General features: G+C 35.6%; 2 protein-coding genes across 20 annotated transcripts; one reads left to right on the top strand and one right to left on the bottom strand.

The window, feature by feature from the left end:
• Positions 1-693: 693 nt before the first annotated feature.
• On the top strand, positions 694-16,884 carry LOC143854062 (beta-cubebene synthase-like). Of its 19 annotated transcripts, none has more exons than XM_077363799.1 (11): positions 694-860; positions 2,151-2,412; positions 3,486-3,614; positions 4,687-11,747; positions 12,655-12,765; positions 13,153-13,230; positions 13,390-13,475; positions 15,324-15,367; positions 15,569-15,628; positions 15,746-15,837; positions 16,152-16,884. In XM_077363799.1, exons 1-4 carry the CDS (start codon positions 753-755, stop codon positions 4,734-4,736), a joined length of 549 nt encoding a protein of 182 aa, XP_077219914.1. In that variant the 5' UTR covers positions 694-752; the 3' UTR covers positions 4,737-11,747; positions 12,655-12,765; positions 13,153-13,230; positions 13,390-13,475; positions 15,324-15,367; positions 15,569-15,628; positions 15,746-15,837; positions 16,152-16,884. The 19 variants fall into 19 exon arrangements, with proteins under 19 accessions (XP_077219914.1, XP_077219913.1, XP_077219912.1 ...); XM_077363798.1 differs by having other exon boundaries at positions 13,146-13,230; XM_077363797.1 differs by having other exon boundaries at positions 13,111-13,230.
• A 9-nt stretch (positions 16,885-16,893) lies between these two features.
• On the bottom strand, positions 16,894-19,894 carry LOC143854061 (pentatricopeptide repeat-containing protein At1g02060, chloroplastic-like). The gene is made up of 2 exons (XM_077363787.1): positions 19,177-19,894; positions 16,894-18,228 (listed from the first exon to the last, which is right to left on the bottom strand). Exons 1-2 carry the CDS (start codon positions 19,765-19,767, stop codon positions 17,875-17,877), a joined length of 945 nt encoding a protein of 314 aa, XP_077219902.1. The 5' UTR covers positions 19,768-19,894; the 3' UTR covers positions 16,894-17,874.
• Positions 19,895-20,781: the final 887 nt, after the last annotated feature.

The following is a 20,781-nucleotide window of genomic DNA, read 5'->3' as shown; positions in this document are numbered from 1 at the left end:
CCCATGGTGTGGGTGGTACACAGTCCATCAAAGGGCCTACCTTGCCCAAAGATTTAAACAAATCAATTGTTGGCCCCGCCAAGTGTTCAAGTTGGAGAGAGTAGGTTGTACAATCGTGGACCGGTTGTGGCTTCACAGCCAGCAGTAAAGATCGAAGGGAGGGGGTGAATTTATACTAGAAGGGGGTTAATTTATCAGCATTTATACATATGTAAGCACACGTCTTTGGCTTAGAGGGTTAGATAATCATATGATCCACATTTTTTCACCTACTGCCTATGTATACTGTGGACCACAAAAATGAATGGTATAGCATTTTTTCACCTACTGCCTATGTATACTGTGGACCACAAAAATGAATGGTACAGATGACAAACACGTTTTTCTTCCATGCACTTGACAAACACGTTTTTCAATATTTATATTTGATTTGTACTTACTCGAGCGGTTGTATGTCTAAGCAGTTGTACGGGGAAAATGTGGGTGGAATACTTTAAAAAAATAAATCTAAGGCACTAAAACATGTAGAAAACATTTATATGCCGGTCACGTTACTCTTTCTCACCCTCTCACTTTCTTCCCTTATTTGTTAGTTCATGTGTATATTGAATGTCATTATCTTATTTCTCTACCATTTTTATGTTTAAATATAGCAGGCCTCCTTTTGATGCCTATAAATAACGATTCAAGTGACTCCTCCATCACAAAATACAATACCACCCTTGTCTTCCTTTCCCACCCTTTCCATTCCTATGGATCTCGTACCTGCAACCTCTTATTTGGTTCTTACTTCAATCCACAGGAAGATGAGAAGCCACAACTCAATCCTAAATCAGAAGTGTATCACCCAAGCGTTTGGGGTAATCACTTCCTCACCTACACGCATGATCAAATGGTAGACAGAAATTCAATTATCACCTTTCATTACGATGGTTATTGTGTATCTCATGCTCTTTTGATTGAACACATGATGTCACGCTCCAGCCCCACTGTGTAAATATTGTCAGGTCTAGGTCTTCCACCCTCCCCGGTTTTGTTTTCCAACAGTACTAACCGTGACCAACCCACTTCGCAGGGCACCCATCCCTTGGAGATGCTGAAAATGCGTCTACAGGGGAGATCCACATATATAGCCCTACAACTTTTCCTCCATTTCCGATGTGGGATCTCACAATCCACCCCATTGAAGCCCAATGTCTTCGCTGGCACACCATACTGGCTTGGAAGTCCCGATCTGATAACATTATGTCACGCCCCAACCTGACTGTGTAAATATTGTCCGGTTCTGGGTCTTCCACCCTCCCTGATTTTGTTTTCCAGCATTACTAACCGTGCCCAACTCACTCCGCGGGGCCTGCCCCTTGGAGATGCTAAAAACGCGTCTACAGTGGGAGAGGGGAGATCCACATATATAGCCCAACAACTTTTCCTCTCTTTCCGATGTGGGATCTCACTCATGATGTTAGGGGATGCTCTCTTCAACAGTTTATTTTTAGGTCATCTGAAGCATCTAAAACTTCCCCGCGTCATCGAGGACTCCCCTGGGTCAACTCTCTTTCCCCTTGGCCACGTTCCGCATTTTGCCCTATAGAGTTAATAAAAACTCCTTTCACTCTCTTGAGTTATGACCTCGTCAACTGCGTTTTTGGCCACGTTTGCGCGGAGTCAACAAGGATTTTTCTTGGCTGCATGTTGACCCACATCTAGGTTTTTAAACATTGATATTATAGCGTTTATTTATTTGATGAAAACAAAATTGTGGATTTATGTAGTTAGGATAAAAAATTGTGGATTAAAAATAGAGAAAAAGGACGATTGTATAAAATTTAGGATTGTCAATAATCCTAACTACATATATATCTATTTATGTAGTTAGGATTAAAAACAGAGAAAAAAGACGATTGTATAAAATTTAGAAGAAAACAAAATTGTGGATTTATGTATTCAATAGAGAACTACAGGAGAGAGAGAGAGAGAGAGAGAGAGAGAGAGAGAGAGAGAGAGAGAGAGAGAGAGAGAGAGAGAGAGAGAGAGATAGAGAGAGAGCGAGAGCTCATTTATTTTGAATTATAGCGTTTATTTATTTTGAATTACAGCGTTTCGTTGTAATAGTAGCTAATGTACATTTGTTTATGAATGGTACCATGCAGAAATTAGATGGATGGACTAAGCGGATTGAAGAGTTGAAGGAAGAAGTGAAGAGAATGCTAAGAAGTGCCAAGGGGTCACAACAAGAAATAGATTTGATCGATGTGCTTCAACGTCTTGGAGTGGCATATCATTTTGAAATGGAGATTAACGAGGCACTACATCAACTATACGAATCCCATACATATGCTGCTGACAATGATCTATATGTTGTTGCTCTCCGATTTCAACTACTAAGACAGCATGGGTTTAATGTTTCTTCTGGTAAATCCTTTTTTTGTTTCTATTTTTCATTGCCACAACTTGTGCTACTTTCACTAGTTTTGTCATTCACATTCTTTATAACATGACATTGCTGGATTTTAATTCACCGATGACAACATAGCTCAACTGTATGTACACCTAGAACCACGCATTTCCATTTAAAAAATTGGGTTTCACTAACGTGGGCACCCGTACGTGTAAAATGATAGAGATTTTCCTATCAGAACCCTAAAAAATTTGATCATATTGAGATGGATTGAAAATTGGTTTTCAGTCAAAACTGATTATTGGACTCGAGATTTTGAGAATTGATTTTACATTTATTGGACCAAAATTTATTGGACTCTAATTGAGCCATGTTATCATTAATATATATATATCTATCTAATACAATAAGCTGGGATGAAAAGAGGAGAGTTTTTTCCATTTTTTTGAAAATCACATGAGAATTACACGTCACATTTTTTGACTTTTTTGAACAAATGCACCCATTCAACTCATATAATTTCAATCCTACCCCCCCTTTATGCTTTTAACAAAGGCACCCATTAAATCATATAATTTCAATCGTACTCCCTCCTTTATTCTTTTAACAAAGGCACCCATTAAAGCCGTATAATTTCGATCTTACCCCCCTCCTTTATGGTTTTTTAATTAAAAAACTATAGGGTGATCTTGACCATCCGATTTAAGATAAGAGGAATTATGGAAACATCTATAGATTGGAGGGCTAGGATCGGCCTATGGAAATGATTTTTGGGGCACAACCTATTTATGTTGTGTTCCATCACATTGACGGTTTGGATCAACCTATGACGTGGTCCGTACAGTTCTTTGTCGGCCCGTGCATCGCACGGGTTTTTTACTAGTATACTATATAGCAGAAGAGAAATTAGAGAATTTTTTGAATTTTTCCAAAATGCTGTGAGATTTACACGTCCATGTTTAATTTATTTACCATATGGCCCTTTAATATTATAGTTCATCTCATCTATATATCTCTACAGTCAAGGGTAAAATGGTCTATTACAGATGCTACAGATATTTATCTTCCTTTTTCCCACCTACTACAGGTATTCCCACCTACTACAGATATCAGCAGAAGAGATATACACGTATGAGATATATTGCTATGAGATATACACGTCCCACCTACAGATATCTTCGTCTTCCTCACGATTCTGTAGAAAGAGAGAAAAAGGGTTTGTATGCTTCTTGCTTTCTAATTTTGATTAGCGGTTGTTTTTTTCTTTTCTTTCTCATTTTTGGCTTGTTATCTTAGCCAAGAGTCTAAGATACCTCAATTAAAATGGACAAAAAGTTAAGAAATTATGATTTGGAAAATATTGAAAAGAATGAGAGAAAGAGAAATATATAGATGAAAGCTACAACTCCAGATTTAGGATGATGACGGCAATGATCAGCGATGGTGCAAAACCTCTACATATTTAGACAACCCAGGACATTTTTTAAAGGGGTGTGCGTATAAAATTACGGAAGGATTGTTTTTTACGTAAAACTAGATATTTTAAAATAAATGGAGAAAATTAGAAAGAGTGAAATAGAAGGGGCAGATATCAATCTAGGTGGGTGTGTTGCTTTGCTTAAAAGAGGGGTGAAATGATAAAAATGTAGGGTTGCAATTTTTCACCCATTTCTTTAGAATTGCCGTTCCACTTTATCTCCACGGTATACACTCATGTAGTGTCCCCATCATTATCAACCTACCACTTGAAAAAACGACATTTAAATATGACTTCCATACGTTCGAACTGTTAGAGAATTTTCAATATGGTGTTGGAAAATTCAAGTGTTTTTACAAATTATATTTTAATTAGAAAAACAATTATCCGACAGGGCCGGTCGACCGGGGTATCCCGGGCGTCCGCAGATTGGGTACTGAAAAGTTAATCATTTTCCAGAAAGGTATGGCCGGTCGACCGCGGTAGCCCGGGCGACCGCAGATTGGTTACTGAAAAGTTAATCGATTTCCATAAAGGTATGGCCGGTCGACTGCGGTAGCCCAGGCGACCGCAGATTGGTTACTGGAAAGTTAATCGATTTCCAGAAAGGTATGGCCGGTCGACCGCGGTACCCCAATCAACCGCGGTTCTTTGGATCGTAAAAAATAAAAAGTCCAGAAGCATAGCGGCGGGCGACAGCGGGTAGCCCGGTCGACCGCAGCCGCGCGAAAATCTATCCGTTGGGGCAAAAGTGGACACAACTTTTCACTTCCAAATTTTAATCTTTTATTGTCCTTTTGCTTCCCAACAGTCATGGAGGATTTTAAACTCAAGAGACACTTTATGGATGATCCAGATTAGTTATATAGCGAAGATGTGCGATCTAAAGGCCATTATACAACCAATCTAAAGGTACTTTGAAGGGATGCTAAAGGTACATTAAAGAGGTACATTGAAGAGGTACATTGAAAATACATCTGTGGCTCTATAAAAAGGACAGAAAATCTGTCTTTTAAGAGTCAGTTAATTTACTGGACTTTTATCATGAAATTCCCCTACGTTCTTGTTTACTCTCTTGTCTTTAAAGATTGAGTTTTATATAAAACAGTGCATTAAATACTGTTTTATTGCAGAAACAGTTTTAGTGAATTTCTCTCAGGCTTGTAATTCTTAAAGGGCGTTTTGGGTTTGATTCCGCTTGTGCTAAGCGTCGTCAAACATTTGGAGGATATCTCTACAAGGCTTCATTGTATCTTGGAGGCAATTCGGGGATCCCTGATGCATACTACTGGTGGGGGCGAAATTTGTCTTAAGGAAAGCCGTTACGCGCCTTGAAGCATCACTTCTTTGATCTTAAATCTCCGTCATCACCAAATCCCACCAATAATCTTAAAACAAATTTTCATGGAGATGTTCAAGGCATGCTTTCAAGAAGACAAATTGGATACAATGGTATGAATCACTTTCATTGAGGTTGATTACATAAGGTACGCCTTTCGGTTTATAAATTATATTTGATTTGATCAAGTTAAGCATAAGGAATTATGTTTAATTCTATATGCTTTGTGATATCTTCATATTTCCCTTAAAAGAATGATCCACCATATTAGAATGACTATCACAATAGTCTGTGTTCAAGGAGGTTTAATTCTCTTTGAAAATTGACTTTATGTCAATATTTAGAGAAAAGTAGAGTTTAAAAACTCTTACCTCTAAGATGGTTGAATCTCTTAAGAAAATTGACTTGAAAGTCAATAATTAGAGAAAGTAGAGTATAAACTCTTACCATCTTCTACACGGTTAATTGGTGAATAAGTAAGAAAGAGCATAAATAACATTTTCTTATTTATTTAGAATAAAGATTCTTCTAAAAGGGAATTTATGTGAAGATATATCTATGACATGTGAGAATATTCACTTTCAATTTGAAATGTCATTAGGACATAATAATTGATAAAAGTGAATAATATTCATGATATAGTTAATTTTATAATCTTTTATTCCTTGGTTGGAAATCAGGAAAGAGACAAACATGAAAATGTTCTTGATAAGAACATGTATAGTTTGGTTTTCCTTGTGGCTAAAGTTGGCCTAGGTTAGTGCATACTTCTTTGAAGAAGTTAGATGCACAAGATGCCAAAGGAACTTAGAAGCCGTAACATTTGAGGTTATATCCTTGAAGATAAAAATGTTTATTGTATTGACTTGGGTGTGACAAGTAGTGTCTATAAAAAGACAATGGCCTACTTTGACTTAGTGGCCAAATTGTGAATGTAAGCATTTTGTGTAATGGGCAATCATCACTAGTAAAGTCAAAAGATAAGGAATATTGGGAATAAATTATTCTAAGAAAATTCCTTACTATTTCTGATAAAGTTGCTTGATAGAAACTAAAGATATTTTAATCTTTACTAGCACTTGTGATAAGTGGGGAATAAACTTGTTTTTTTTTTTAAATAAAACAAGTGAGAATAAACTTGTTTTAAATAAAACAAGTGATATCTTTCAAAGATAGTTTGAAAATAATTGGTTATATAATATTGATGTCATATAAGTAGTTAAATTACTCACATAATTGTTAGTATGAAAATGTTAATTTCATAATTAAGAATGATATGTTACATGTTTAATCTTGATATCGTTTGAAAATTTCAAGTAATATCATAGAATGAAACAAGGTTATCATTAGAAAATGCATGCTTTTATACTATCTAAAGTATAAATTATTTTCAAAATGAATATTTAATCTATACATGGTGATATGCATATGATGGTCTTTAATAAAACATATGGAAAGTCATGATAAGTTACCTAAGTTTTGGTATGTGTATATTTTCTGTATTATAAAGATAAGTTTTTGAGAAAGGTAAAACTTTTGACATAAGATTTTAGAAAATCAAGATGAAACTAAGATTGAGTATCTCAGGTATAATATAAGGAATAAGGAAATTACCTCTTTCTTGATTTTGTTGAAATATGTGAAATAAGTTTTGACTTGTGTGAAGTAATAAAGCAAAACTAATGAATAGGATATTAACAGGAATCCTAGTTATTGGGTAAATTTTACCAATCTCTAAACTCATCTTGTGTATCCTTATAAGATCTAGAAGAAAGTAAAAAGAAACTTTCTTAGGTGATCTCAAAGGAAGAAATTATAAGAAGGTAAATTTCAAATTTCCAAATACAAGAAGAAATTAGGAAGGAAGGGTATTAAGTGCATATTCCTAGATATGCAAGTTTACATCCTTAAGAAGTATAACTTGATGTTCTATGTGAGGTCAAAAGTTATTGATCCTTGGGTTATAATTTTTTGAGATTAAATTCTCCTATGTCCAAAAGTTGTAAGATTTAATCCATACTAGAATCATTACAACAGTCTAAAGAGGTGATACCCAATGAATAAGAATAAGAAAAAGATAAATAAAAGATAATATGATCTTGTTTCATAGTTTATTTAGTAGGAAAAACTAAATAATCTTAAACTTCCATCATGATAAATCTAAGAGTATAGTCTAATCCTCAAGGTTATAAAGATGAATTTATATATTTAGATTCTATTGTAGAATGGAGATAATAATGAAGTAGACTCAGTTGTGGAAGTTCTTTTGCTATAAGTGGATCTTTAAAAGGATAAGACCAAAGATCAAGAGATAGTGGTTAATAAAATAATCTTAAGCAAGATGGTTGCAAAAGATTTATAAAGAAAGCTAGGATAAATTGTTTTGAAAATTAGGCTTTGTATGCTAAGATTAAAAACCATATTCTTAATCTCTAAGATTCATGAGTATTAAATGGATGATAGAGATTGTATCTTGGTAGTAATCTTGCTGGCAAAATATATATATAAATATATATTACATGACTTCAAGTTTTTAGTTATTTCTAGTATGGAAATAAGATATGAAAGTCATTTTATGTCTTGCTTAAGTATCCAAATAGAATAAGAAATATTTGATAAGGTTGTAATATCAAATGATTTCAGGATACATAATGCAATAAGTATGCATATGGCAAATCTGAAAATGCTAAATTTGTTATCGTATTTGGATAACATGTGATTTTGATGATTGACATTAGTATTATAGATGTCATAAGTAATTTGTGATCAAAATCTAACATAGACTTAGGTATTCAAATACCAAAGAGTTTTGTCATTTATTAAATGATTGGTGTTTAAATGTTTTGTTGGGTATTTAAATTATGAGAAAGAATAACAGTCATGTTATGTCTCAATATAAAAAATACCCAAAGGTTCAATCATTTGAATGTACACAAAGGTATGTAATTTTGGTTCAAACCCAAAATTGGAAAGCAAAAGAATTATTTTCAGTCTAGTAAAACTATGTTATTGATAGTTTTTGTATGCTTTGATAGTTGTTAGACCTGGTAAAACAAAAGCAGTATGTAAACTTGTATGTTTACTAGAAGTTCGGGTCAAGTACATTAACATGTATGAATTTTCAAATAACTAAAAATAAGTTTGAACTATAGAAATGTCTATAGTTGGTATCCTGTAATGATAGAAGGATATAAATGCTAGTTAGATGACTGAGAACACGTAAATGAGTGAATGATATGCACTCATGGTGGGGGTATATCTACCGAGCCTCTAAAAGCAAGGATGCATAATTGATTCTATGGCGCCAGAATTCATTTTAGTTTGAAATAAGCTAATGTTGTTTAAAATTTCAGTAGTGGGTTCTTGCACTATTGAAGGCCTATAACCAAGTGGTAAGTCAGGATATATGACTTAGGGTGGTTATGCAAGGCAGTTACTCACAGGTGGTGTGTGATAACAATTTATTATGAAAGTTTAGACCAAAATCTGATTGAAAGATCTCGCGAGATGGATGATGTTTAAACGCCATAAAGGGATGAGGTTAACGCCATTAACCTATAATCACCAATGATGGAACCTCAACTCGACACTTGAATAAACATCAAGTCTTGAGTTCAATGAGTCAAAGTACATCATATGGAGTGGTTGCAAGCATTATAATATATTTTATTGTCATCCCAAGGTAAAGTGCTTGGTACCTGTAATGTTTAAAGGGTAAGGCTGAGCAATTGGGCTCTTAATAGACTTATAACATGATGTTGGAGTGTTTTAGTTACAGGGGCACTCTTAATAAGTCTAGCCATGTGAGTGTAGAAGTGGTGCCCCTTCCTATGAGACTTGGCTAGTCTTTAGAGCGCTCATGAAACCAAGATATAGACACAAGGCTAATACATGTGTCGGCTCTTAGAAACTGCCTAATGAGATGAAAACTTATGTGTGAGATATGTCCGGTTAGCCGAATAGAATAGCTAGTTCAAAGATACGTCTACTATGCAATTCTGGCTAACTTTGATGTATTCTCACTAAGTGAAAGTTTAAATCGAGAGATTCCTTCATTTATGCATAAGGTTTTCAAGCCTGATGAGAAAACTTTCTTTGATTTTGAAAATGGTGGGGGATTGTTAGAGAATTTTCAAAATGGTGTTGGAAAATTAAAGTGCTTTTACAAATTATATTTTAATTAGAAAAATAATTATCAAACAGGGCCGGTCGACTGGGGTATCCCGGGCGACCGCAGATTGGTTACTGGAAAGTCAATCGATTTCCAGAAAGGTATGGCTGGTCGATCGCGGTAGCCCGGTAGACCGCAGTCGCGCAAAAATCTATCTGTTGGGGCAAAAGTGGACACAACTTTTCACTTCCAAATTTGAATCTTTTAGTGTCCTTTTGCTTCCCAACAGTCATGGAGGATTTTAAACTAAAAGGACACTTTATGGATGATCCATATTAGTTATATCGCGAAGAGGTGCGATCTAAAGGCCATTATACAACCAATCTAAAGGTACTTTGAAGAGGTACTTTGAAGAGATGTTTTTCACATTGAAAAGACGTATGTGGTTTTATAAAAAGAGCCGAAATCTGTCTTTAAGAATTAGTTAATTTACTGGACTTTTATCATGAAATTCCCCTAAGTTCTTGTTTACTCTCTTGTCTTTAAAGATTGAGTTTTATATAAAACGGTGCACTAAATACTGTTTTACTGCAGAAACAGTTTTAGTGAATTTCTCTAAGGTTTGTAATTCTTAAAGGGCGTTTTGGGTTTGATTCCACTTGTGCGAAACATTGTCAAACATTTGTAGGATATCCCTACAAGGCTTCATTGTATTTTGGAGGCAGTTCGCGGATCCCTGTTGCACACTACTGGTGGGGGTGAAATTTGCCTTAAGGAAAGCCATTACGCGCCCTGAAGCATCACTTCTTTGATCTTAAATCTCCGTCATCACCAAATCCGACCAACATGAACAAGGTGCTCTATGTTGATTCTACGTAGCAACCCACGAGGGGATTGCCAAGCGAGGTCAAGTTGTGTGCCAATGTGGGGGACCAAAACTAGCTAACGAATGTGTTCGAGAGGAGTACTAGGGAATGCAGTACTAGAATTTTTGTCACTTTCAATAAGATAGGAACAAATTGGTCGTTTTCTGTTGTGTTTCATCACATGGACGGGCTTTGGCTTCACTCTGGGTTAAGATATTTCTTGGTGGCTGCAGGTTTAATGGAGATAAGCGAAGCAGGTTGAGCGAGATACTCTATTTTTATTGCTCTTCTCTAGATAAGTGCTCTTCTCTAGACCCTTTTATCTTTTATGATTTCTATTTATCTTTGTGGGATTGAATTTTTCCTTTTTCCTTTCTGATATGTTTCAGGTATTGACATTTCATTTTAACCTCCAAAGATTTTACCTGCAATTGATTAGGCTTAAAAAGGCTTCTTATTAATTGATGCTTTGTTTATGTTTTTTTTAATGTGATACTACTATTAATTGTTTAGTTTAGTTTTTAAATTTGTTCTGCTCATGTGTCATCATAAAGATAGCTGGGATGGTTAAGCTTTTGATAACTGGGTGTTATTTTGATTACATTTTCTGGAAGCATGGATTGGTAATTTCTACTCACTCCATTAATGGTGTTTACCTTGATTGGTGGTAAGTCCTTTCCATGATTTTTAAACTATTTCTTCATTCAGATGTCTTGAAGCATGACGAACAATTAAGAAAATGCCATCTATTTTTATTTCATTTGTTTTTTTTATGTTGGGTTGGTAATTTCTGTTTGGATACTTTGGTGGTGATCTATTGTTGGTTATCTTCTACAGTTTAGGCCTCTGGGTTGATCCCTCCTTTTCAAGGGGTTCATTTGCCCTCTTTATTGCATTTGTTTGCCATTTTGACTCTATTAACAAACTGTAAACATGACTTTAAAAATTACACTGTCAATTCCTAATCTTTTGTTCTTCAGTTTTTCTTAATTATACATTGGATCCCAAGGTTTACATAAATAAATATGATGTTTTATGGTGGGTAGACGTGCATGCCAATGCCTAATTTGTTGGCTTAAAAAAATGCAACGGGGGAATTAGTTGGCTTAAAATGGCTGCTTATTAATTGATGCTTCTTGCATGCCATAACCACATCTAAAAAAAATTAAGATATATCACTGCCTCGGTTTGAATTTTTCCATTTTTTTTATAAATGTAGGTACCAGGTTCATAAGAACTGAATTAGTATCTTACTGTCATTTACAATTCCTACTCTTTCTTCAGTAAAATTTTATAACTACTGTTTTTCCTTAAGATCAGGAGTTGTTACATTCGGCATATTTTATACGTTGTGCTCTAGTATTGGATTGTTCATGATAATATGGTTTATAACTCTCTCCCTCTCTCCTCAATTTCTGTAATTTTGTTTCATTCTTCACCTTATGATTTGGCTAAAGTGTTTTTGTAGGTATCTTTCTGAGAATGGAAGAACTACCTCGATCTTTCAACCCCTCTTGCTAATGATTGTGATAGAGCAAAGTTGTTCAATACACAAGGTAATTTTAATTTCTGCTCTACATTTGGGTACTGTTATCATTTCCCATTTCATATTGCCATGTAATTTAAGAAAGGTGTGCAAATAGATCTCGATTCCTCTATTTTTTCTTACAACCTGCTTGACACTATCTGTTTTAGTTTTAATGGTACTTCTCTAGGATGGGCTAATAATTTGTTATTCTATGCCTACAGAGTTTTCTCTAGGTATTGTAGTCTATGTATTGACCATTGTGGTTATATTGTAAATGAGAATTGCTCTAATGCTGACTCTTCAACTATCCACAAATATTGCTTTACTTTTACGTTTATAATGTATTATGTAATACGTAGTTAGCAAGCTTGGTTTATTATCACACTTGCAGACCACACATATCTTTATTTCTCTATTTTATAATGTCTAAAAATCAATATGCAATTTTATTACTTATTAATTTTTCTATTATCAAACTTCTTTTAATTCAGTATTAATTTTTTCTTCATTTGTGATCAGTATTAAATTTTTCTATTTTTTTTACTAGAGCTCTCTGTCTCTCCCCTCTCATATAGCAGAAGAGAAAAGGAGCACTCTGTTTCATGTTCCGATTAATTCTTTTGACCTTAGATTTTTATATATTGCTATGGAGGTTTTCATGTCATGATTTAAAAACCATGTCATGAAACCGGATATGGCCGATAAGCAAGCTTATATATTTTTAGTGTTTTCTCTCTGTTTCTGCTATATTTTAATGCCTTCACTGATATATTTTAGCCCTTAAGCAAGCTTATATATTTTTATTGTCTTCACTCCGTTTCATGTGATCTTAGATAGTGGGTTCTTGAGTTCATTGGTGGAATAGCTGTTCTTTTTTTAAACTTTTTTTCCTGTGTGTTTCAAGTAACCTTATGATTTGTTATGTGGTATTGCAGATTTTCATTTTCAAACCATTTATCTGGGGAAGGAGAGGATCCGGGTGATCGTGTCTAATATTGGAGAAGACAGATCATAGCTCTGAATGGCATTGGCCCCAAATAATTTAGGTAATCCTTCTTTTGATATCTTACCCAGGATTTTATTTCATAGTTGATAGTTGTGTCCTTCAGATCTTTCTAGATTCTAATGTTAAAAAAGGGAGTTGGGATCTTTGCAGAGAGAAACTGGTGTGAGTGGGGTCTTGGGTTTATATGATCCAGGTCTCTTTCATTTAGTGGGAGTGGGGTATTGAGTTCATTTGTGGAAGAACCGCTGCTTTTTTTAAGCTTCTTCTTTACGTGTTCCAAGTTACCTTTTAAACTACATCTTTGTCCAAGATAAAGCCTCTCTGAGTGACCTTTGCTGTACTGCTTTCTTCTGATGTACGCATACATATATATTCTCCTTTCAAGTTGAGTGAATTGGCTTCATGGATGACAACATTTAGACAACAGATGTTTTCCTTACCATTTTGAATCTGCAATACGAACAACATCTCCTACATTGCAACTAAGGACTGGTGATTGTTTGAGGTATTACATAATGTCTATTAGTGCATGCTTGATTTGACGTTGTTATAAACATTCTTGAATGGCATTGTAGCCTGCTTGCATTCCTGTTATGTAGTCCAAGATTTATTTAGAGACACCTTCAATTTATAATGATAATTTTTTTTGTGAATGGCATTGTAGCCTGCTTGCATTCCTGTTATGGAGCAGATGAGAGATGGTTCTCATTGCTCACGCAAAGCGTCGAATTGTCTTAGGAACTCACATAGGTATCTCTGTGTTAATTTTTTTTTTCGGAATCTTCTCTCCGATCTTCTCTTTTTCTCTTAGGGTTGGGGTTTACCTCATTTTCTTTTTGGGTTTTCTCCCCTTTCCATTTTCTTCTTTTTACCATATATCCCATCTATTTCCAATTACTGAATGAGGTTATCTTGCTAATGAAAGAGATTTTAGGGATGGGCTTTTTGTTGTTTGTTTGTTTTTCTCCATGAAAGCTCCATATTGGGGTTAGGGTTTCCATTTCCACCATTTATTTTTACCAAAGATCCCATCTATTTCAGATTACTGCTTCAAGTTTTCTAACTATTAAAGGATCCCAAGTTAAAAATGTTTTCCCTACAGTGGTTCTTTATTCAATCTTATCTTACATTTGGTTTTGTATTAATGTGTTTTTCCTTTTCATTGAAGAGAATTTTTTGATTTTTTTGAAAATTCTATGAGAATTACACATCACTTTTTTTGACTTTTTTTAACAAATGCACCCATTCAACTCACATATTTTCAATCCTACCCCCTCCTTTATGCTTTAAACAAAGGCACCCATTAAAGCCATATAATTTCAATCTTACCCCCCTCCTTTATGGTTTTTTAATAAAAAATCTACAGGGTGATCTTAACCATCCGATTTAAGAGGAATTATGGAAACATCTATATATTGGAGGGCTAGGATCAGCTTATGGAAATGATTTTTAGGGCACAACCTATTTATGTTGTGTTCCATCACATGGACGGTTTGGATCAACCTATGACGTGGTCTGTACAGTTCTTTGTCGGCCTGTGCATCGCACGGGTTTTTTACTAGTATATAAGTAAAGCGGAATCCTCTAAGCCGTGGTGGTGCCATGTGTTAGGCCCTCCTCTATCCCGTAATTTGAAAAGGTCGAAATTCTTTGTACGTATAGGCTATAGCCCGTATATATCCAATAATAAAAGAATTCTATAACGTTTTGTTTGTATACATTGAATTGTTTTATAAAAAGCTATTGCAATCTTCCCTACTGATTTGGAGAATTAAATGCTAAAAAAGAGGCCATGCCTTTAGAATGTTTTGTTTGTATGCATTGAATTGTTTTATAAAAAAGCTAAAAAGAAAGAATCAGAATCTTCCCTACTAATTTGGAGTTATCCAACATCTCTTCAACTTCCTATTTCTCAGCTTTCCTGTTTTCCTCGTGATTCCTAGATTTCCAAACGATTCCTTCCCCTCTACACTTTATAATTAGATGACATTTGACCCTTGTTTATTTCCATAAATATTCCACCCTTGATTTATTTCCATAAATATAGGGCAGCCTAAACGTTTTTCCTTCCAAAATGGCAGTACCAAAACTAAGCCGCATATCCTACGTTTGCCCCTTTCTCTACAATGAATATTTTTTTTTTGAAGAAAACTCTACAATGAATATTAATGGATATTTTTTTCCATAAATGAAAACTGCCCAACAATATCCTATATTAATTGATATTAAAGAATTTCTTTCTAAATGGAAACCTTCCATTTCGCATTCCAATCCATTATACCCATGAAATATGACTCTCAAACCGGTTCATGCACCTCGACAAATCACATGTGCAAATCTAAAAATCCATTGGACTCTGCAAAAATATACGAGAATAACTCTTTTCTCTTTCAACAAGCAATATCATCTTAGAGGAAGAGATAAGGATTCGATGAAAGTGGGTTAGTTATTCGTATTTTTTCCCGTTCTCCTCTCTGCTATCCCCAACAACATTATTTTTACTTTATTCCTCCAACTGAGATCTATCAAGTTCCTTTTAATTTTGTCCAAATTTTAGTTCATTTGGTGTTCTGATTTTATTTTTATTTTATATTGCAGGTTACTCGAGGTTTTTCTGTACAGGAGGTTTTCGTATATAGGAGGTAAAGATAGGGTACTTTTAATTTTCCGTTTCCGGTTACTTGAATGTTGTGTTGATATTTCAAACTTGGTCTGATGGTTTTGCTTGTAGTGATTGCTGTTTTCACTGTCTTCTGAATGTTTTAGCTACATTGAATCGCTGTTATGATATTTCAAATTTATAATGATTCATACAGTCATGTATTTGGTAAATAATTTTTCAGGTTGTTCAATCAGCCATACAAGAAAGTTCTTCCTGCATCATATCCTAAGTTGCATGCTAGGTTGGTAAAACATATTATATTATTATTTCAGGCACATCTAATTGGTTGGCTTCCTTTAGTATATTTATTTATTGTTTCTCCTCAATAACTTAACTTGATTTTCCATTGTGATATTAGGGAACCTTCTTGGTGTTTCAAGTTTATGAAGAGACCAAATTTCCTAATATTTTACCCCTTTCTTTATTCCTCCATGGTTATTTGATACATCAGTAAGATTTCTCAGTATTTCTCTCTACATTTGTTATTTTTTTCCTTTTCCTTTTTAGCTTAGCCAATCCCAACCTCCCAAAATTGCCTATAAGTAGACATCTTCTCCACCAATCTGCTCTCCCTCTTCTCCTCATTCAACAAACCAACAACAATTCTCCTTGCCTTTCTCCTCTTTCTGTCAACCCAAATCCTTTCTATTTTGCTTATTCCAACCTCTTCCTTCTCTAATTCTCATGGGTTTCCCTTCTGTTTCTTATGGCACTCTATTGCCAAAAGCTGTTGTTGATCTGTTTACCTTCTTGGCCCAAATCAGGTTCATGGTTAGGTTGGCCTTCTTTTATTTGGGTCTATTTGATCCGTCCGATCAGACGCCTTCTTGGGAAGATCAAGGGGATCAGTTTTCAATAGAGGATCATCAGTATTCTTCTTTGTCGTCAATCGCATTAGATTTGATCAAAGAGAGACTTCCGATTCTACAATTCGCAGATTTCTTCGAGAGATTGGGTACCCGCGAAGGCGGAAAAGAACCCATTTGTGCCATTTGCTTGAATTGTTTGGATTGGAAGCATGAGGTCAGAGAGCTGTCCAATTGTTCACATGCTTTTCATGTAGGATGCCTAGATAAGTGGGTGGATCAAGACCAGATGACATGTCCCTTGTGTAGATCTAAGCTACTGCCTGAAGCGGAACAGAGAAATGGTGGTAGAGATTCTTGGATGGTGGAGAGAATTTCTTTTCTGTTTGGTGAGGATCTTGTGAGGGATGAAAATTTTGTATGAATCTCCCTGCACGCATTTTAATTTGAATGCGAGTTGGGTGAATAAGATGTGAGTAAAATCATTGTAAAGATTTTGAATTCTTTTACAGACGCGGCAGCAAAATGCTTGCAATGGCAAGTCTATCTAAGATTTGTCAATTTTGTTTTCCTTTGAATTTGCCATGTATTTCCCACCTGAGATGAGGACATTCCTCACTACATCTGCTCATCTTAATCCTCCTCCTAAGACCTGCAAAAAAAGTCACCAATATAATGTTAGTTCTTGCAACACACTATGTTCATCCAAATGGTAGGGTGTTTGATATATCCCTTCAAGATATGTTCATACAAAGCAAAATTTCAATAAATGCTGAACACACGCAGCTGTAAAATGCTCTTTATTGGTCTTGAATCCTATAAGTTATCCGTTAAGAAACAAAATCCGCTTCTTTTAATCTTCTAGTGTAACTAGGATGGTTGAAGCAGGAATGGTTTATGATTAGAAAATGTTAGAATAGAAAGTAACATTTTTAGAAGAGATTTTGACTATTTTTTTTTCCTGAAATCCTTTGGGAAGCTCCTATTGTTGATCTCAAGAGAAGTGGAGTGCTTTCAGTGGGTGTCAAGGCTCACCCTTTGAAATATATTAGCCCGTAAATATATTAATGACTCAAACCCGTGACCACCAGGTCACAATGGAGCAACCTTTTAATATCACAAAGCTGTCAACACCCGAAGAAGCACAGTACATATCACTATTGTCATATCGCCAAACATTTTGAATCTCCTTGGCATGACCCACAATCACGTCAAAAATATCCTCGATAACATCTATGAATCTCTTAAGGACAGCAAACCACATCTCTCACCCACCAGAATACATTAAGAGAGTTACCATCAATTATAAGGTGATCCAACTGAGTCTGATGTAAGAGGATTCTATAAAGAAGCGTTTAGACCTCGGCATTGTTGGAATTCTTCTCACCAATAGTTCAAAAAACAGCTCATTTAACCCAGGGGAGTCTTTCTCTGCCAAGACCCAAACTGTCAAAATTCAACTTCAAAAACCCAAGAGGAGAGTCTCACTAGGGACGAAGATGCTCCTCACAATAACTGCTCATCTGAATCCCTCAGTAGAATCTGTGAAAAGAAGTCGCAGAGATACCCTTGAAAATAGGAAGGTTCATTCCCACTAGAACTCTAAAAAGAAGATTTGTCTATAAATGAGATGCACACACCGCTAGACAACCAAAGTAGGTTAGTCTTGGAACAATATATTTCACCCATTTGGTTTCAAACCTCTACTTAGCATTTCATCAAACATCTCCAATGCTTCCTCAACAGACTGCTTCTCGCAGTAACCTCTAATCAGAGTTGTATATGTAATAACATTCGGATTCAATTCGGAGCTCTTTGACCTCATTCCATTCAAGAGATTGTGTGCAATTCGAACCTTCCCGGCCCGACAGAGCCCATCCACAAGCGTGTTATATGTAACAATATCCGGATCACATCCGGATCTTGACATTTCCTTGAAAAACATGAAACCCTCGTCCACCATTGAATTTAGACAGAAACCCCGGATCAGGGTATTGAACGTGTAGACATCGGGCAAGATCCGGTCCACCGATACCTGTTGAAGTATAAATGATTAAATAACACCATCTCTAACAACTTAAGCTTGTGGAGTAATGGCTTGTTACTTTTTACACATGGTATCAGAGCCATCGATTCAAAACCCAATAACTCCTTAATATTAAAAGAGTTAAATAACATCATCTCTAACAACTTAACCTTAAGCTTTTGGAGTATTTGGGTCTTACTTCTTATACAATGGTATCAGATCCATTGATTCAAAACATAAGTTGTCCTTAATATTAAAAAAAAATGCACCCTCCTCCCAAAACGAGTTAAATAACATTATCTCTAACAACTTAAGCTTAAGCTTTTGTACTAATGGGGTGTTACTTCTTACACATTGTATCAGAGCCGTTGATTCAAAACCCAATAACTCCTTAATATAATGATAGAAGCAAGGGCCCTCTTTATGCAAGGGCCGGAGAAGGGCCCTTGAATAGATCCACGTCATCAAGAGTAACCGAATTCAATTTCTCAACCGACTTTAAAAATGACATGGATCTATTCAAGGGCCCTTCTCCCGCCCTTGCATAAAGAGGGCCCTTGCATCTATCATTCCTCTAAAAAAAAAATGCACCCTCACCCTCCTCCCAAAAATAGTTAAATAACACCATCCCTAACAACTTAAGCTTAAGCTCTTCTAGCAATGGGATGTTACTTCTTACACATGGTATCAGAACCATTGATTCAAAACCCAATAACCCCTTAACATTAAAAGAAATGCACCCTCCTCCCAAAAAGAGTTAAATAACACCATCTCTAAAAACTTAAGCTTAAGCTTTGTAGTAACGGGGTTTTACTTCTTACACATGGTATCAGAGCCAATGATTCAAAACCCAACAACTCCTTGATATTAAAAAAAAAGAAAAAAAAAATGCAATGTATGAAATGTTAATTAAATAGCATGCTTAAGCTTTTGGAGTAATTGGTTATTTCACAATACCATCTCGTCATACAGTTTCTTGGCCATAACAGTCCGGCCACGGCGGAGTAGAACAGACAAGAGACTGTTGAAGGAAAAAACAGACCGAGGAACTCCAATCTCTTTCATCTTATTGAAAACCCTAACGGACTCGCGAAGAAGTCCGGCTTTGCCATAGCTCCGGATCAGGGTATTAAAGAAACGATCTGAAACGTTGGATGAGATCTTGCCGATTATACTGAAGAGGAAATTACGAGCGGCATTGAGATTGTGAGTACGGGCGAGGATTTGAAGCATGGAAAGATAGGTTTGGTCATCATGGTGGAAGGATTTGTGGAGAAAATTGAAGAAATTGAGGGCTTTGGAAGGGGATTTGATGAGAGGGAGGGTTTTAAGAAGATGGGTTTTGGAGAGATTGGAGCAGAGAAGAGAGAGCGTGGATTCTAAGTGTGGAGACCAATTTGGGTTTTTGTTTATTAGTTGAGAAATGATTGAGTGAGAGGGTTTTGGTTTTGGTTTTGGTTTTTGTTGTTTTTGGGGTGATGCTAACGTGAGCGGGGGAGGGGAGAGGTGATGGGAAAGATGGGTGTAGCGGCGTCGGAGGAGGAGCATGACCGGAAACTGGTTTTTGTGTTAGTCGGATATTCGCCCCCTTTCCTTCTAGGAGAAAAGGTTTAGTATTTTCAATGGAAAAATATTCCATGTACAATAAAATTCTAAGGGCACGTTTGGCTACGATGATTTTCTTTTTCTTTTTATGTTAAAGTAGTGTGTGTAAAGGCGTGTTTGGCGACCATGAATTTGTTTTCATGATAAATCAGTGTCTCCAAGGAGATGAGGATGAAATTGCTAAAAATCAAGAAACTAGTGTCTTTTAAGTGATAGAAGTGGTAAAATATCGGGAAACAAAAAACTCTACTCAAAATAGGATTGACTTTTTCCTGATTTTTAACCTCGATCATGCCCTCTCAAATCTCTCTCCTTCTGCCACTGCCCTACAACTCTCTCACCACTTGGAGATGGCAATTAATCATGGGTTAAAAAAAAAAAAAAATCTTGGATGAAAGACATGGCCCAAGTGATGAGAGAAGGGTAGGGCGGGTGGGAGGACCGAGAGAGTTTTGAGAGGGTAAGACTAAGATGAGACTGAGTAGGGCCTAGAAACCAGGAAACAAAAAACTCTACTCACCCTTATTGAAAGCGTCCCCTCTTAAAAATTCCAAGTTTTATCTTAATTTATAATCTCTCATATCCTATGCTTTGTCCAAGAACCAACATAGTTCCAACGTTTGTAATTTATAAATTTTTATTTCTAATACTTAATAGAATATATATATATATATATATATATATATATATATATATATATATATATATATATATATAGTGATATAACATATAAGAGAGTATTCTCTTAGAAAATGTTGTTCTAACTTCTAAGTCCATATACTTTACAATACAATATTATACTTGTGTACAACATAGGAGAAGGTCAAATTTCAGTCCTTAAGATTGGTATTGGAACTGTACGATCATCATTATTGTCACACCCCAAACCATAATCACAGCCCGACACATGACAACGCCGCGTACCTGCAAAGCAACCTCTACTAGCATGCAAGGCTA

This window comes from Tasmannia lanceolata, unplaced genomic scaffold (genome assembly GCF_043159265.1).
Source record: "Tasmannia lanceolata isolate RefF3 unplaced genomic scaffold, GAP_Taslan_0.1 ptg000020l, whole genome shotgun sequence".
Taxonomy (NCBI): domain Eukaryota; kingdom Viridiplantae; phylum Streptophyta; class Magnoliopsida; order Canellales; family Winteraceae; genus Tasmannia; species Tasmannia lanceolata.
This window is presented reverse-complemented; position numbering and strand designations above follow the sequence as displayed.

Excerpts from the sequence above, each read along its gene's own strand:
- LOC143854062 (XM_077363796.1), top strand. The coding sequence starts at position 753 with ATGGATCTCGTACCTGCAACCTCTTATTTGGTTCTTACTTCAATCCAC. Across the intron at positions 861-2,150 it reads GTATCACCCAAGCGTTTGGG|AAATTAGATGGATGGACTAA; the intron begins GTAATCACTTCC and ends GGTACCATGCAG. Across the intron at positions 3,615-4,686 it reads TGTAGAAAGAGAGAAAAAGG|TCATGGAGGATTTTAAACTC; the intron begins GTTTGTATGCTT and ends GCTTCCCAACAG.
- LOC143854061 (XM_077363787.1), bottom strand. The coding sequence starts at position 19,767 with ATGCTCCTCCTCCGACGCCGCTACACCCATCTTTCCCATCACCTCTCC. Across the intron at positions 18,229-19,176 it reads AGAAACTGTATGACGAGATG|GTATCGGTGGACCGGATCTT; the intron begins GTATTGTGAAAT and ends ATACTTCAACAG.